Consider the following 16,528-nt stretch of genomic DNA (forward strand, 5'->3'; position numbering starts at 1 on the left):
TTTCAACTTGGCCAAGGTAGTCTTCTCTTTCCTACATTCAAAATGATTCATATGGATGAGTATCAGATATTATATATAACTTTGTCAAGTGCGGTGGTAAGGGTGACAAGCGTGAAAAGTCACGATGGTCGTTTATATGTCCCCTGAATTGTTGCAGTTCTTGTAATAGGCACTGTTTAGGGTCGAATAAGAAGGAATTGTTCGGCAAACTTAGAAATGAAAGTACTGGAAGCATTTTGTATAAGGTTGTTGCATCCACTTCTAGTAGTTGCTCTGCGCTCTTAGTCAATGCGGTGAAAAATAGGCACCGTTTCTTCCGTTGCTTCAAATGTTATGGCCATCCGCATTTATAATTACCCCGCCCTATTAGATTTAATAGCCTGTTTCGTTAACATCTCTGGTTTATGGAATCTTTACCTAGGAGTTGAAATAGCATTTTTCGTGAAAAAATGGATCGGTGCATGTATAGACGACTTCAATGTCTTCATAGTTCCCTGTTCGCAGATGGTCATGCGTGCCCCGGATATAAGCGTAGTCTTGTATGGTCAAATTCTTTTAGTTGTACTTGCAACCAATGGCGTTCTTCCTGTAGAGTGTTTTGAACCTGTCAATTGCAATGAACATTTGCAATTATCTATAGAACCTAGCTATCAGCGGGTACTGCTCATGCAATTTTATGGTAATAAGATGGACACTTACTTTCTTATGTAGGAGGGTTTGTATGGTAGTTATTATGCGCTGCGTTTGTGGACGGCGCACTTCACAGATTTGTTGGTTCTTCGAAATGAGTAGATCTATGTTTGCCTCTCCCCTGTAACATTTTCTTGTTTAACTCATATAATTTTGGTGCAATGCAAGCATGACATGAGTTGTAGAAATTTTACCAAGCATGCAGTGAAGCAGCATCCTCCCCTTGTGGATATAAGTTGGTAAATGTTAAACAGGTTGTTTCAAGTGAAAACCCTACATAATTAGAATAGGCAATTGTTTCAGCTGCACAATTTTGTGGGATGGTACTTAATCTGTAAATTCCATGACGATTAAGAGTAATTACCCTTTTCATAAGACATCCTTAGAGCCGTGAATCCAATAACTGGAAAGGATGGTGCCATGGATTGGAGAGCTCTGTATGCGTTAATGGTGGCTCTCCCAAATTGTTACTATCATGACCGTTCGAACTACATTACAAAACAATATGATAGGTGAGCCATGGTGTTAATTTTTATTTGTATGTTTATGCTATGGATGAAGTTTTGTACCTGTGATCAATGATGATAACCTCGCAGGCCTCTCGTGGCCGGCCACTGTGTGTCGGTACTTGGTATTTTGAACTCACATATACAACAATTCCCAAGACATCTATAGTTTTATTGTTAGTTAGTTTGAAATAGAACAATAACAAATGTTGATCCATTTCATAAGAAATACTAAATTTTCAGACTAAGAAATATTTAGTGATGTCTCACCGTATCGATGACCAAGTGACAATTCCCTTGGGATAGATGCGAGTAAGATGTATTCAGGTAAACATGTGGAATCAGGTCCATAAATAGGCTGAATGGTTGTCTAGACTGGCTGTCCATAAATATTCAGGTAAGATCTTACTGTTAAAGTAAATGTGATAGACTGGCTGTTCTGGAGTTACATAGGTCGGAACAGTTAACACATCCACCTCCGCATTGTTTATTACATATTCCATTCCATCGTCTACAGCATCCTGAAAGATTTCTAGGTCTTCATTGTATAATATAGTTTTAAGTGTAGCTCCCTGCAGTAGGTGAAGCTTTAAATACTTAACATGAAAAATATAACAACAGTACGTTTTGGAAGATTATGATTAATAGATAAGACAACGCATAGTGCATCAAAAATCTAAATATTTAGATCCATCCCTAACAGTGATCCGTCTAAATAAACATACTTTAACCCCAAATATTTACGAATTTTGTAAAACCTACCTCTTCGTCTTCAAATGTAATCACTTGGGATTCCAAGCTGCTCTTTTCTGATGAAGTATGGAAATTCGTTTTGTCGATGACCTTGACCTTAATGGAATGTGGAGTTTTTTTACCTGCAATCTCCCTGGCAAGCTTCCTCATAGGTTTCATGGTGACCTTCACAATTAGTATTAATATATTAGCGTCTTATTCAAACAGGTTATATATGTAATGTAAACGAATTTAAAATACAACTTTGGAAAAGATGGATAGTATGTAAAGAACTTAAACTTACAGTGGTAGTTGATGAAGTGTTGTTAGCATAGAGTATAGAACAGTTGTAGTTATAGGAGTTTATGTTGCTTGTAATATTGGTTTAGATATCATGGCAATGATTGATTGTCTTACACACAAAGTACTTTAAATGTATGGCAAGGGTTACTCAGCACTGAAAAATAATAACTCTGACAGCTGCCTATGTGGTAATATTTGATATTTTCTAATTGTGTTGTCATGTCCATGGGTAGTTAACCTGCAATCAGTAAAGATATTTTTTCAATTGCTTGATTTGTGGTCTGCTGTTCAGTATAGTCATTTTCACAGTTCCTTTCATATGGTGTTTTTTGGGTTCTAATTCTGTGGGATGCAATTATTCTAAGTTAAAGTTATGTGCAGCTCAATTTATGATTTTAAATGTGCTAATTTCTGTGATTCTTGTATATGTTAGATGGATTATTCTTGGTATACTGGCTAATACTGATCTTGCAATTTTGCACCTTGCACATCATATAAGCAGCTCAATATCAGCCTATGAACTCACAAACATAGGTGTATCAGAACGGTTTGTTTTTTTTGCAGTGTTTGCCGTAAAGAAGCTTGGTAATCTTCATAGTTGTAAACACATTTAACAGAATTTAGTACAAATTAAGAGGACCTGTTATGGTCTATAATACTCGGGTAATCCGATAAATAAGCGGCAAAGAGTAGCTGTAAGTATTGATGGCGTTTTATGATGAGTACATATTTCGAGGCTCACTTATGTGGACAACTGATTACAAATGAAACATTGTTGTACTAAGGCACCATGTTTGGCAGCTATGTTAACCACTCTTTATTCTGGCATGAGAACATGCATACGTTAACAAAATAGTTGTCGCCTCAGTTCTTGCCTCCTAAAATCTTCAAAATGTTTACCATCTACCCTTGCCGCCATGCAGTTTACTCAAGTGAAAGCTGTTTGAGTACCCACTTGAGCACTCCGTTCCTTGAGAGAGCCGGTGCTGGCCCTACCTGAATGTAGAATTTGCTGTTTCGAATTCTACTTTCAGCATCTGTTAGGCATTTGTCACGAACCTGCGTAGATGTTTTCATGTATCAGTATAAGAGTATGGTTTTAAATCTGACCAATGAGGCGTGGAATCAGCATAGCCGTATGCACCGTAAGTTTTACTTTTAAAATATGTAAATCCTTTTCGTGTTCTTATACCCCTTCCAATAATTCTTTGAGCATAGACTTAGTTTTGAAACTTACTTCTAGATCCATTGTATAGAATTCACTGGCCTTTTTTTGCAATAGTTTTTCAGCATCATTGGTGAATGCAGTGAACATGTAAGAGCCTGTTTCGTCAATGGCTTCAAAAGTGATGTTCATCCTATATACAACCCCAAAAATATGTTGTTAGAAAGTTTTTCTATGGTTATTGATATTGTTCCTGAATAACTATAAACTATATGGGCACCTGGGTAAAGAGGTTACTGCTGCTCTTTTGCAGGTAGTACAAGTATACTCGACATTGATTTCTTTCTTGCTTCCTGTTCCACAGTGGATACATCCAAGGTAGAAGCGCACATCCTTTCGATCGAATTCAGGACTTGATACATGAAGCCAGTGCCGCTCTTCTTGTAGTGTATCAGCAGCCTGTGAATCTAATATCAGTTTCAACAGTTCCACGTCTAACCATTTAAATCTGGCCGCCATTGGATAATAATTAAGGTAATTGTGTGCTTCCATGGCCATGATATAAATGGTGGCAAGGTTTGCTTAGTTGGCTAGGTAAATGATTGTTGGTCGCATTGTATATTTACATTTGACCATATTTTCGATTAATCGATGTTTAATTTGAAACTTTTATGTATAACTCACTTTGACATTTTACAAGCATCTCATTAAGTGGGTCTGTGTAAGACCATTGAAATTGGGCCATCAATATGTGATTTGGGAATTGTGTACCTTTTTAGTGCGTATTTTCCTTGTTGTAGTTGTCACTCGTGTGGTTGCTGGAGCACGAATATCTAACACTTGACAGTGCTTAGCAGAGATTGTTGTCTTATTTGCTGCAGCCCTAATAACATGCAGAAGTAGTGAAGTTAGTTTCCAAGAAATATTAGTTGTGGGGTGTCTTTGTTAAAGGAGGGTCTTTGGCGGTGTGTTGTTGTGTGGAGAACGGGAGGGGGCCAGCCTTGGTTGGTGGTCCTGCAGTTCAAAGAAGGTAAAGACGTTTCTTACCAAGCACGAAGCATATCCGCTTTTTCCCCTTCTGGATTTATCTTCACAAATGTTGATGATGTAGTGGATAGTGAGAAACCTAGCATGGCAGTTCATATCTTATAAGCCAATGCTGGTCAATTTAAGCAAAACAAAATCCCCGGTAGGATGTTGTACCTTTATGATAGGACGGCTTTAGAGAGGTTACACCAATGATTGGGAATGATTCAGCTACTTCTTGTAGTTGCTGCCCTTCTCTGGTGGCCAGCTCCGCCCACGCTGTTATGATCAGTGGGTGTTCCGTACTACAACAGTGTAAGTAATATAGTCATAAACACATGTACTTACTATGTAAAAGAGCACATAGATTTTGGTTAGTTGTGGTTCTTGTGTTCTTACCTATGATCAATAATGATCCATTCACGGACATCCAAAGGTAGCCCACTTGGGCGTGGTACCTGGCGCAGCGGCTCCACATAGATAAGTACGCCAACTACATCTACACATTATCAAACAAGGCAACCTTGTAAGACTAAGCAGTATCTAATTTAACAGCATGCAGAAGAGGTTAATTTGGGCGTAGCATGAACACAATATCAGATTAGCCTGAATACAATTTCAGATTTGATTTTTATTGCTAACCATATCTGTCATCAGTTGTGTTGGTTCTTGGTATGGCAGCAATGGTGACGTACTCCGGACCAATAGGAGGTTTGGACCCTTCAACAGCTTTGATAATGGTATCAGAACCAAAGCTAAGCTGAAAAGGATGGTCATCAGCAGTCAATCGATATTTCTCAGGCATTGGCCTTATCTTTGCATTGGAGATGTCATATTCCACTTTACTTTGTATGATATTTTCATAAGCGCCAATGTCATCATTGTAGAGGATAGTTTTTATCTTGCTGCCCTGTATTTAATGTAGAAGAAATAAGCAATTAGGTAATAGTATCTGAACTTGCAATCAACACCCGCCTTATAAACATCGAAAGTGCAAAAAAGTATTTGTTGTAAACAACAATTATTGTCAAAGATTCACAGTTAACACGCCCATCTGATTGCTGCAGTCATTATATTCTATGAAAACAGATTACAGGCTATTAACCACAATAACATTCAAGATGAGAGGGCCATGGGTCTCTAGATTGCACCCAAACTGCAAACTGTTAATCTTTGGGTGGTGTTGGTTGGCTTGCAGGGATTTAGTTTGGCTCACTCGTACGTCTATGTTCTAATTGAGCCTCATGCTTGGTGTTCTAGGACAACATTTCAGTATGGTAAGTGGCACAAGACGAAGTTTGGGTTCATTATTTGGCTACGATTATTTCTAACTTAGGTCAGCTACCTCAATTAACTGGCACCTGACTGTATAGAGGTCAAGGAATTTAGATCACCCCAAACGTATCCTGTAATTATTTTGCAGGTGCCACATAAAGACTGGAATTCAGCTATTCTAACATTATGTACTCATAAATGCATATTATATCAACCAAATGAAATTAAATTTCTGAATTACCTCTTCATCTTGAAAAACAATCCTCTGGTAATGTGATGACCTCTTGTTGGGTGAATATTGTGTATTTCCCTTGTCAATAACCATCAGTCGAATAGTATGCGGGCCGACTTTATCATCTAGGTCCTTCACAAGTTTTTTCTCAGGTTTCATGGATGCTGCAAAATATGGCTTAACAATTGTTTGATAAAGATTTCAGAGTATTCCCTATACCAACTCTCAAGACTATAAATAAGTATTTATCAGTTACTTAGACCGTGTCAGTACAATTGAAATTGAAAGAGTAGTTTACCCTTTTTTTCTTTGACGCGAAGGAGCACGTTTAGTCAAGAAGTTGTGATGGCTGGAAAAAGTACTTGATTGTTGATGTGCAGTCCTGTCCTTTCCCGCCTGATTGCTTATTGTGTAGCTATTTTAGGAGTGTTTGGGCATGCTCTGGTTCGTAAATCGATTCTTTGAATCATGCCATTGTAAGGTTAACAGTGAAACTTGACAACTCCCTCTTGTCATCTCTCCCATGCTTTCCACTGAATTTATCTCTTTTTTGGTGTTGCCTGGTACACCCTAGTCCTGTATAGTCTTTTTTGGGTTTTTTTTTATTCTTTTTATATGTACTTTGGTTGTCCTTGAGCTAGTATACTTTCCTCTTTTTTAAGACACTTGTTAGGTTTACCAAGTCAATTAGTTGTTTAAATATTACATTTGCGTGTATTTTCCGCCAAAAAAAAAGTAAGTATAATCCCGTGCAACTTTAAAGACTATTCATACATGATTGGTAGGTCGAAATCCGGTGTTTTTCTTAAATACATGGCTAAACCTTCGCAAGTGTAAATTTGCGACAATAAGCCCTTTGCTATTAAATGATTCTCATAGTTGTACAAACGGATAGCCATATATTTGGCCTTGAAGTTTCTTGTTGTTGCCTAGGTTTGACTTCATTTAATCCAAATGTACTCTAAAATTGTTTGGATATTGTATAATTTAAACAATGACCTTAAACACATAATTGTGATTAATCATTATAGATTTTTAGGAGCCCATTTTCTCTCCATTTCCTCAAAAGAATTGGAGAGAGAAGTATTTATTAATAGCCCAAATCGCATATTAGCAATAGCAGTTGGTTAAAAATTTACGCACAAACATACAAGAAAATGAGGGTGTAAGAAGCAATTTTTATTTTAAGAGATTGTGCGAGGAAATGGATCGAAAGGAAATAGAGATTATCCATTTCCGAACTCAAGTGTTTTGAAATTTTGAGTGTGAAATGACAAGTCTATTAAGGCTTTTAAATGAGAGAACCAAGTACAACCTAGGTGACGGGCTATAGTCAATTTCTTTATCACTTTGGTTATTTAATTTGTTGTAAAGGAATATCCATTTTCTATTTTATTATTAAATCAATTCTAATTCAGATGTTAACCAAGAATCAAGAGTATCGGCTTTAGTAATGGCGCGCTATTAGACATGAGCGTTTTTAAAATTCTGAAGGGGAAATTGTTATATGAGTTGTATACAAATATGTTTTGGTCATCCTTAAACCATTGAAGTAACAACACTTTATATTGTTAGCACAATTCCCAAAATTTTGAGGGCGGGAATCGTTTGCGTAGAACAAAAAATGGCTCGAATGTTTCGAGATAATAACACTCTATCTCATAACACGTTCCAAGTGATCTTTATCAAGGGTGAAGAATATCCATGACTAAACATGCAAAACTGCTATAAGTAATGCAAGCAATTTCAAATAGAAACCTTGTTTGTTGAGAACAAAATACATCCTACATGATTGGCTCACAATATTTCTATTGAGCTTAACTGAGCTAGCAATCTCTACAAAGCAACCAAGCACAGTTTTCTAAAGACAGTCGATCACTTGTTCTTGTTTGATTTGCATCCCCCCAAAATACACAGTTATCAAAAACATGTTGGCAGCCATATTGATTTCTTTACATTATATGAATAGTATTTTGTAATTGTGGATTCAATTCTGCACTTCCCAGGGATTTGGGCATGCTGAACTGATTTCCTGTAAGACGGCAAAATTTAGAACATTAGCTTTGCACGCCTGACGACGTGTAACGTAAATATCTAGAAGCAGCTAATTTCTTAAATACATAGGTTTGTATGTATTACCCGGAAGGCTTAGCGAATCCCACCCCCTCGCAAAGACACCTCAAAGGACACGACATTCTTCACTAAATTTCCTTTTTTATCATCAGCCGTTGGATTGTGGAGAACCTTCAATTCCTGAGAAGATCTAGCGCGGGACAAGGCCACATATAATTGGCCGTGTGAAAAACAAGGTTTTGGCAGATAAACTCCAGCACGCTGCAATGTTTGTCCCTGAGCCTTGTTTATTGTCATTGCAAAACTTAGCTTTATGGGAAACTGTTTTCTCTGGAAATGAATAGGAAATTTTGAACTTTTGGAGGGTTTAAGGGTTATTCTTGGAAGGAAGACACGTTCGCCTGTGTAAAAACCAGTTGATATCTCACACTCAATCATGTTTGGGAAAAAACGCTTGCAAATTAGTCGTGTACCGTTGCACAGGCCTGCTGCAGGGTCTAGGTTGCGTAATAATATTACTGGCGAGTTTTCCTTGACTACCAACTCATGAGGCGTCATTCCAGGCGGACACAGCGAGTTTAAAAACTCTGCGGGATATACATTCGAATTGTCATCAATCACGCTGTCAAAACTCTTGTAAATATGGCTGTTGCCAGGGAACTTTTCAATCAAGATTTTGTTGATGGAATCAACATCATTGTTTCTTGGTGTCAATATGGCCCGCTCAGTAAAAATATCCGTACTGAATTGGTTCCCTCGAATTTCTGGGAATACAGCATCAATCAGTAGCTCTTCAGGTTGTTTTTCTGCATCTGCTTTCAATATCAGTTCCTCCGGAAGCTCAACCATCCCTTTTTCTGAACTTTGCAGTTCTCCATTACCTAGTTTCAGTAAGAACTCTGAAAATTTAGGATCCGCCCTGGCTCTAATGTTCTCAGTGAGGCTAAATTTTGTCAATTGCGGCCACAGAGCTGAACTGACTATGCTAGCATCCACAGCCTCCTGCTGCGTGCGTCGTGGAAGAACTGGTAGGACTTGTCGGAAATCACCACCAAAAACAATAACCTTTCCTCCGAATAACTCAGAACTACTGCACACATCTTTTAATAGCATATCCACAGCCTCAATATTTTGTTTTTTTGCCATCGAGGCTTCATCCCAGATAAACAATGATGTCTCCCTTAGCAGGCATGCTAAACTACTTTGTTTTGACACATCACAGGTCAAAGTTTCATCAGTATCCAGGGGAATTTTAAATCTTGAATGAGTTGTCCTGCCAGTTGGTAAGTTTGAAGCGGCTATTCCGGAACTTGCTGTCGGCAAACATATCTTACCCATTGATCGTACCTTTGCATACAATGCCCCGTACAAAAATGTCTTTCCTGTTCCACCTGGGCCGTCAATGAAGAAGGCTCCGGCTTTGCCAGTTTTTACGTGATGCATTATAGTCTTATAAGCAGTTCGTTGTTGAGTATTGAGCTCTTTCCTGGAAGCTAATTGTAGGAGAGGGACCGGAGCATTCAAAGCATCACTGATATCTCTTGTGCTTTGCACAACTGTTTCCTGTATAATATGTAGGTGAGCCAAATTAAAATGTGCAAAGCTCTTACCCATTCCCTCCAAAAACTGCTCCACTTTCCCAGCAGTTAACTGTAAAATTTTTGCCTCTTCCCCTGGGAATTGCTTTGCAAAATCCTCCGAAAGGGCTGGGTAAAATTGGTCCCAAAATTCTGCGGGGTTGTTCGGAGAACTGAAGATCAGTATAGTTGCAAACAGACGACGGAGCGCGTGAGGCATTTCTACCTTTACAGCCTCGTCCATGCATTTTTCAACTGCATTGTCTTGCTCAAGTATCCCTCTTTTTAATGCCGCTTCCTGATACGTTGCACAACAAACACCGTCTACTGTTTGCAGATCTTCAAATGACTTTGGCCCTCTTACATGTGCCAGCAACAATCTCAGATAATACCGTTCACCTTCTCCAGGTGATGCGTGCGCCACTCTGCCAATGACTACACCAGAGTTCCTTTTTTTCCAGCTTTTCTTTTTGCCTATCCACACAAAATGCTCTGGGAACTCACCATACAGATATTTTTCCCCTTCAGGTAGTGCTGCACTTGTCTTAAAAAATTCGGTAAGCATAGTTTTAGTCCTCTGTTCATCAGCTGCGACCGTTGCTAGTTCTTCGTTGTCTGTGAACCTGATGAGCTGGCTATTTGGGGTATGGACTGGCAGAGGATGAACAGGTGGGTAGATGTCGAAAAGGTTGAACCCAAAAATTCTCCAAGCAGCTTCTGGGGGTGATACCCATCTACCAGACTGATACTTGTGAATCTCATCAACCACCGGAGCCACACCTCCAGCTTCAACGTTGAATAAGATTCGATCATGACCTTTATATACATATTTATATAAATACTTCACTGCATTGATGGTTGAGCAAACCTCTACATTCAAGTGGCAATCAAACATGGCAAGTAGGTAAGGGTTGTAAGGAACAACTGATCTATTATCCATTTCAACTTTCCTCACTAAAACTGTTTGACCAGTATCACGCCTTCTATATAACGGATAGCAGTCTGTCCCATTTGTTGTGAAGTTTCGTAAAATTTTGGGGTAGGCTTTGCTACACTCTCTTTTCCCATTTTTTGTTATCATACAGGCGCACTTTGGAAAATCAACACCACATGGACCATGCATCATATGTTTGATTACAGCTGCCCTTAGATGAGGATTCTCAGTTGTAGGAATTTCCGCTGAAACATATTGATCGAACTTCTCTGGTGATGTTACTTTAAAACCTGGTTTCAGTATTACCAAGAAATGTGCATGTGGTAGGCCACGTTTTTGGAACTCAACAACATGAATCATGGCTGCAACTTCGCCAAATATTTTCTTTTCCTTGATCAGCTTTCTTAGCAACGTCAACTTCGCATGGAAGATGCGAGCGACCAGGTCTGGCCTATTGTGCGCTTGTTCACCAGGTGCTAATTCGCCTTGATCTCGCCAATTAGGATTACACGTCATAGTTATGAATAGATCCGGCTTCCCATATTTTTGGACGAGAGACATTGCATTCAAATACCTTCTACGCATATCCCTAGGACCCCCTATGAATGACGGTGGTAGAACAATTCTTTTCCCAACATTACACGCATTGTTCTCCCCAAGTTCTAGCGTGTCAAGGATTCCTTGATACAGATCTGCCCGAATGGTTTCCTGGTTTAAGCGGAGAAAGTCCAACCTTGTATTTTCAATCTTCACGTACATGTCGACAATGAATTGTTGGAACAGCCTGCCTCCTCTAAGAAGTACGTTACCAGGTCGGATCTGAAATTTGTACGCATAGTACTCTCTACAGGATATTCGCTTGTCAGCTCTTGTGCGCCTCCTAGCAGCATCTAGCAATGGTAAATTTACTTATAAATATTCATAGCACACTTGCAGAACTTATAGAAAATCAAAAACCCCTATTAAAAAAAAAACTTACTTGCCACTTCTAATTGTATGAGCGTTTCAGGCTCCTCAGTTGTCATTGCGGATAGTGGGAAAGAAGAACTGCCCTCGCCTTCAAAGGAAGGACTTGATTGTTTCTTTAATCCCTGATGCCATCCACAATCCCCCCTTGGCAATAGTAGTGGATACTGTAATGGGTCATAGCATCCATAATAATGCTTGATTGTATGCGTGTGTGCACCCTTTCCATATGCAATGATATGAGGGCCTTCATTTCCTTGCATAGCTGTGTTGTCCGGCCAAACAAGCGCAACTTCATCAGATGTGGGTGCATTATACACGCGTTGGTCATGACTGGGTGCGAGTAGTAAGTACTATCCTTGTATCCTGAGCTACCTCCACCTCCTTCAAAGATCTAAAGAATTTGCCATATGGATTATCATCCATAAGTCCCATAAGAAGGGTCACAATTTGTTCATTCAGATCATTAGGGAACAACCGCATCCGATTTTCCTTTTCGTACTGGCCGTCATAAAAGTATAACTGCAGGTATCTAGGAATACTATCCATAGGTATTAAATCCGGCAAAAAATGATACACTTGCCCTTGTGCCTTGAAAACATAAATTCCCTTGTGATAATCTGAATCAAAGTGACCTCCTAAAGAAATGAAAGCGAAGAGGTTGTTATACAACCTCGAATATGTCTGGAATTCCTCGGATTCACTATCTCTAGCAGTATAAAGACGAATCAGTTCTTCTGGGTATTCATTAAAAGCCAACTTGATATCACCATTGCAACAACACAACCCCTTTGCTTCATATTCAAACTTCTTTCCTCCACAGTGTACACAGTAGGTGGGTGTTTTTAATTTACTTGCCTCTGATGGCACTGGCTTCCCCCCAACTGCATCCGGAATTTCTATTCAAAAGCCCAAGTTAAATTTGTAGTCTAATAATTTATCATATATTTGCAATGTTAGTAATCGGATAACTCTGGTATAAAAATTCTGATATTATTTAATAGTTCATTAAGGAACATTACTCTTTTTTCTTTGGCGCTTCCGTTTGGCCGTTGATTCTGTGTTCTGTATAGGTTGCTGTACAGGTGGCGTCATCCGTCTAGAGCTATATGGTTGGGTAGTTGCTTGACCCTCGGCCTGCGGAGCATTGCCTGTATTCAATTCCATTACAAAAGCCAAGTTTGTTGTTTAATACTGAATCCTATATTTGTACTGGCAATGACATTAGGCTTTTGAATATAACATCCAACCGAGAAAAGTTGTTGCGGTTGTGAAGTTTACCATTTTTTTTTTGGCGCCTGCGCTGGTTCCCCGTGAGAGTCTGCTCAATAGGTGGTTGTTCAGTCTGTGCAAGTCGCCTTGATTTATATGTTTGGCTAGCCGCCTGCTGGTGACTGTGCGATGTAGTGTCTGCCTGTTGTTTTCCAGCGCGCCGTTTTCTTTTAACATTAGTTGCAGCTCTACCTGTGTTGACGTCACCTGTAACTTCCCAAAATCATTAGTGGGAGGTGGCTTGAAACATGGCAGCACAGTCATTGTTTGGGTCGTAAGTTTGTCTTACATTGAATACGTTGTTCTCATGTGGTTTGTCCAGTTGTGCATGATTCCAAATTGGACACCTATATTTGCTCCATTCAGTTGTTCTGTTTTTTGTTGGCATATTGCATTCACCTTCAAAAGTTTTGTACGCTAATAAAACAAGACTAAGATTTTAAATTTGTGGCTCTTTGAAATAAGCTTGCTGCAATCTATACCGACAATCTTCCTTTTCAACTACTAAATGTCAAAAGCTCTTTGCTGACCTATAACCTCAGAAGACTCCATTGGCAATTCCGTGGTGAATCAATTTATGCTGGTTTTCCTGATCTCTGAAGCGACCAATCAATATATAAGCAACCGTCCTGCCACAATTTTTAACGGAGCAAACATCAGCACTCCATTTTAAAAAATACATTTTATATCAGTTGTTCTAAAAAACACGTCCTCAGTTGGAATTTAGCTATTACAATTCCAGCAGAATTTGTTATGTTTGGGTTGCATATTTCTAACCAAGTATGGCGAAATCATAAGCACCCGGCACAAACCCCAGTTGTTTGAATAGTTATGTATGGGGTAAGTAAGTGTTTATTTAAAGCACTTATTTGAACTGTAAGAGCAAGACGACATTTACGTATTTAATGAATTTGCAGGCTATTCGAAAACCCTGCCTTGCAAACCCAAGTGAAAGTATCTACCTGAGAAACTGAATATAAATCGACACATATGGCGTGCAGTTTTGAAATTCCAGGCCATAATGTTTGTAAGGGTAGCTTAATAGCTTAACCCAAAACTCTAAATGTAAACAATTGCAACAAACAAGCATAGAGAACACATAACAGGCAAATAAAGAAAGGTTTGGTTGGCCTTTTTTGGACATTTCATTGCTTATCAAAAGTACAGCTATTGTTATCTGCAACTGCATACATTTCGCACTAAAGGTTACTCGAGTACTGAGTTACGGCCCTGATTGCCTATTGCGTTGCTACAAAAGTTTACAGCGTGCCCTACGAAAGGCTTATTATCTTTAATACATTGCCAACACACGGGGGCCGCTAACCGGACGATTATTCGTAGGACTACCTAATACCTAGGCAGTACCTAAGATCCATTGCCAGCCGCGCTGCTTTGCATTGTAGCAGCGACTCCTGATGATTCACGCAGGACAGGGCCCGAAGACGGGTTCATTGCAACAGCTCTAGGTTTTTTGGGGGGCGGTGGTAAAGTTAAACCCGAGCGAATACCATAGGAGGGTCCTTCAGGGGTGCGGTAGCCATCAGCAATAAAGAGAGGCACGGATTCTAAATCAGCGGGTAGACAAATGTGGCGTTCTCTGGCAAATAAGTATCTGCGCCTCTTAAACCCACACTGAATTTGTGAACACTTCATCCTGTTAAAATTAGCATCCTTGACAGAGAACCCGTATTTTTTTTGAAAGTATTGTATCGCTTTCTTGGCCAAGCTATGCCTTGCCGTGTCCACAGTGTTACAGCTATCTCCGATAAAATACCGCTCTCTGGATGCGTGGTCAGGCCAGGTAACTGTAAAACAACAAACGTAACTACCGTCTGCCTGGGTTATGAAGTCCACTGCATCAGTAGTAATTTTGTAAGCCGCCACCACCTGAATCCAAATGGCCTACAGATCTGCGCTGACAATCTTAGGTAGGGAAGTAGGCACATTGACCTTTTTCTTTTTATCGGTCCCTAGCTTACCATAGGATTTCGGTTTCTCTATAGACTCCAACGCCGTGCTCTTCTGCTTAAAGAAATGACAGCATGACTTATACATGTTTCTCATCTCTAAATTGATGTCGTCTATGATGACCTGCTTTTTCTGAACAAGAAAATCCACTGCTTGCTCAGCTGCCTGCTCCTCGGATTCAGCTAGGTCCCTTCCTGGTTGCCCTCTAAACAAGCATGAGTTGGGCCCAAGACCTCTAGCCAGCACCAAATTAGCCTTGGTCCTTGCCAAGTTGGCCTGGCTGTATATCGGGTCTGGCCACTTAAGTGCCTTAGTTACATCAGACAATAGGCCGCGGAATGAAATCTTGAACTCCCTTTTCTCACCCGCCATTTGAAACGGAACCTGTGAACTTAACAAATTAAAAGGCTGGCCACAACGAACCAATTGCCTGTTCCACCATTTTTTGTTTCAAAAATAGGTTTGGAAGGCTGCCACCCTAGACTGAACATTCAGTCACTTCCTAACAACGCCCAGACCAGACCATAAATCGCGACAAAGATATCAAATCACAGATCCTACAAACAAGTAACACCCTTACCCACAGCCGCCTATACCACTACCCTTGGCAACTCAATCCAGTGGAACAACCCTCCTGCACCACCATCCTTGGCAACTAAAACCTCACAATCTAACACTTAACATGGAAGGCGTGGTACTGTGACTTTAGTACACCCTACATCGCAACAATAATAAACATCCAACGTACTTGAAACCACCATTAAACTAACCATTCGACTTACTACCAACCAAGTTTAACTGCCCTTTTACACCTGGTGGCAAAATGAAAGCTAACAAACTACAAATATAGATAAACCGCTAACCCACCTAAGTAAAACAAGCTAGACACCGCCAATATCAACACAGGAAGACGTTTTCCAAAACTCACACAACAACAAATAGAAGCGGTAGTTAACAAGCCACAATCATCGCATACAAAAAAAGTGTAAAGTAAGCCTTCTTTTACCTCTGGTCCGAGCTGCCCCAAGTGTTGTTCCAATGTCTGACCTGCCAGAACCGCACAAACAAATATCAAGTTCTGAACGTAGAAAAGCAAAAAAAATGATGAAGGTTTAAGTCTTAGATAAAATTTCACCTCAGGCTTATTGAGGAATGAACTGAATTTGTTGCTACTGTCAAAGTAAACATATATAGAGCTGCCTAGACAACACACTCCCTTACAAGTACTATTCATGTAGTCTAGACTTACATCACCACACCCTACCTGTTGCTTAATTTACATAGTTAGAAGCAACCCACTACCAAAGGTCACCTCACCTTAATTTTTTGCTCTACTACAAGGCACCCCTAAACCCAAACCCCACTCTAATCCACACAAACCATTAAAATATACCAATCAAGTACCAATATAAGGTATGACTACACCAAAACCCCCTAAGCTAAAGAAGCTACTCTGAAAATTAGACATCTCTAAATATAACAATCATATAAACCATATCTCTGACCATTGGTTATTGCCTTTTCCCAACAAATAACAAGTACCTAAACCATATTTCTAATCTACCATTGCACGTTTAACTACTGAGCATATCTCACCACCATCCCCCAAAAACTATATGTAATCATTCCTCACATATAAACCTATACACAACTTTATAAATGAGTAATTGTAAACTGTAATCCATCAAACCCTCTGAAACTGTGCTCTTGCAAATTGCAAATTGCAGACCAAAACTAATTATATTATCAGATAATTTGCGGATTTAAACTGAACCACAACACGGCTTCGAGTAATCAATAGCTAAACAC

General features: G+C 39.5%; 1 protein-coding gene and 1 long non-coding RNA gene across 6 annotated transcripts; both read right to left on the reverse strand.

Annotated features, from left to right (window-relative positions):
- Positions 1–718: 718 nt before the first annotated feature.
- Positions 719–1,139, reverse strand: LOC141639653 (uncharacterized). Its single transcript, XR_012542619.1, has 3 exons — positions 1,055–1,139; positions 885–963; positions 719–811 (listed from the first exon to the last, which is right to left on the reverse strand). It is a non-coding gene; the product is annotated as an uncharacterized LOC141639653 (long non-coding RNA).
- Positions 1,140–1,892: 753 nt separating this feature from the next.
- LOC141639652 (replication protein A 70 kDa DNA-binding subunit B-like) lies at positions 1,893–16,274 on the reverse strand. Of its 5 annotated transcripts, XM_074448726.1 has the most exons (13): positions 15,726–15,800; positions 13,282–13,380; positions 12,761–12,958; positions 12,502–12,630; positions 5,939–6,093; positions 5,065–5,332; positions 4,822–4,921; positions 4,600–4,727; positions 4,444–4,522; positions 4,168–4,279; positions 3,677–3,855; positions 3,469–3,589; positions 2,908–3,290 (listed from the first exon to the last, which is right to left on the reverse strand). In XM_074448726.1, exons 2-13 carry the CDS (start codon positions 13,301–13,303, stop codon positions 3,156–3,158), a joined length of 1,626 nt encoding a protein of 541 aa, XP_074304827.1. In that variant the 5' UTR covers positions 13,304–13,380; positions 15,726–15,800; the 3' UTR covers positions 2,908–3,155. The 5 variants fall into 5 exon arrangements, with proteins under 5 accessions (XP_074304830.1, XP_074304827.1, XP_074304831.1 ...); XM_074448729.1 differs by lacking the exons at positions 2,908–3,290; positions 3,469–3,589; positions 3,677–3,855 and adding an exon at positions 1,893–2,114; XM_074448730.1 differs by lacking the exons at positions 12,502–12,630; positions 12,761–12,958.
- Between the last annotated feature and the right edge of the window lie 254 nt (positions 16,275–16,528).

Source organism: Silene latifolia, unplaced genomic scaffold (assembly GCF_048544455.1).
Source record: "Silene latifolia isolate original U9 population unplaced genomic scaffold, ASM4854445v1 scaffold_506, whole genome shotgun sequence".
Taxonomy (NCBI): domain Eukaryota; kingdom Viridiplantae; phylum Streptophyta; class Magnoliopsida; order Caryophyllales; family Caryophyllaceae; genus Silene; species Silene latifolia.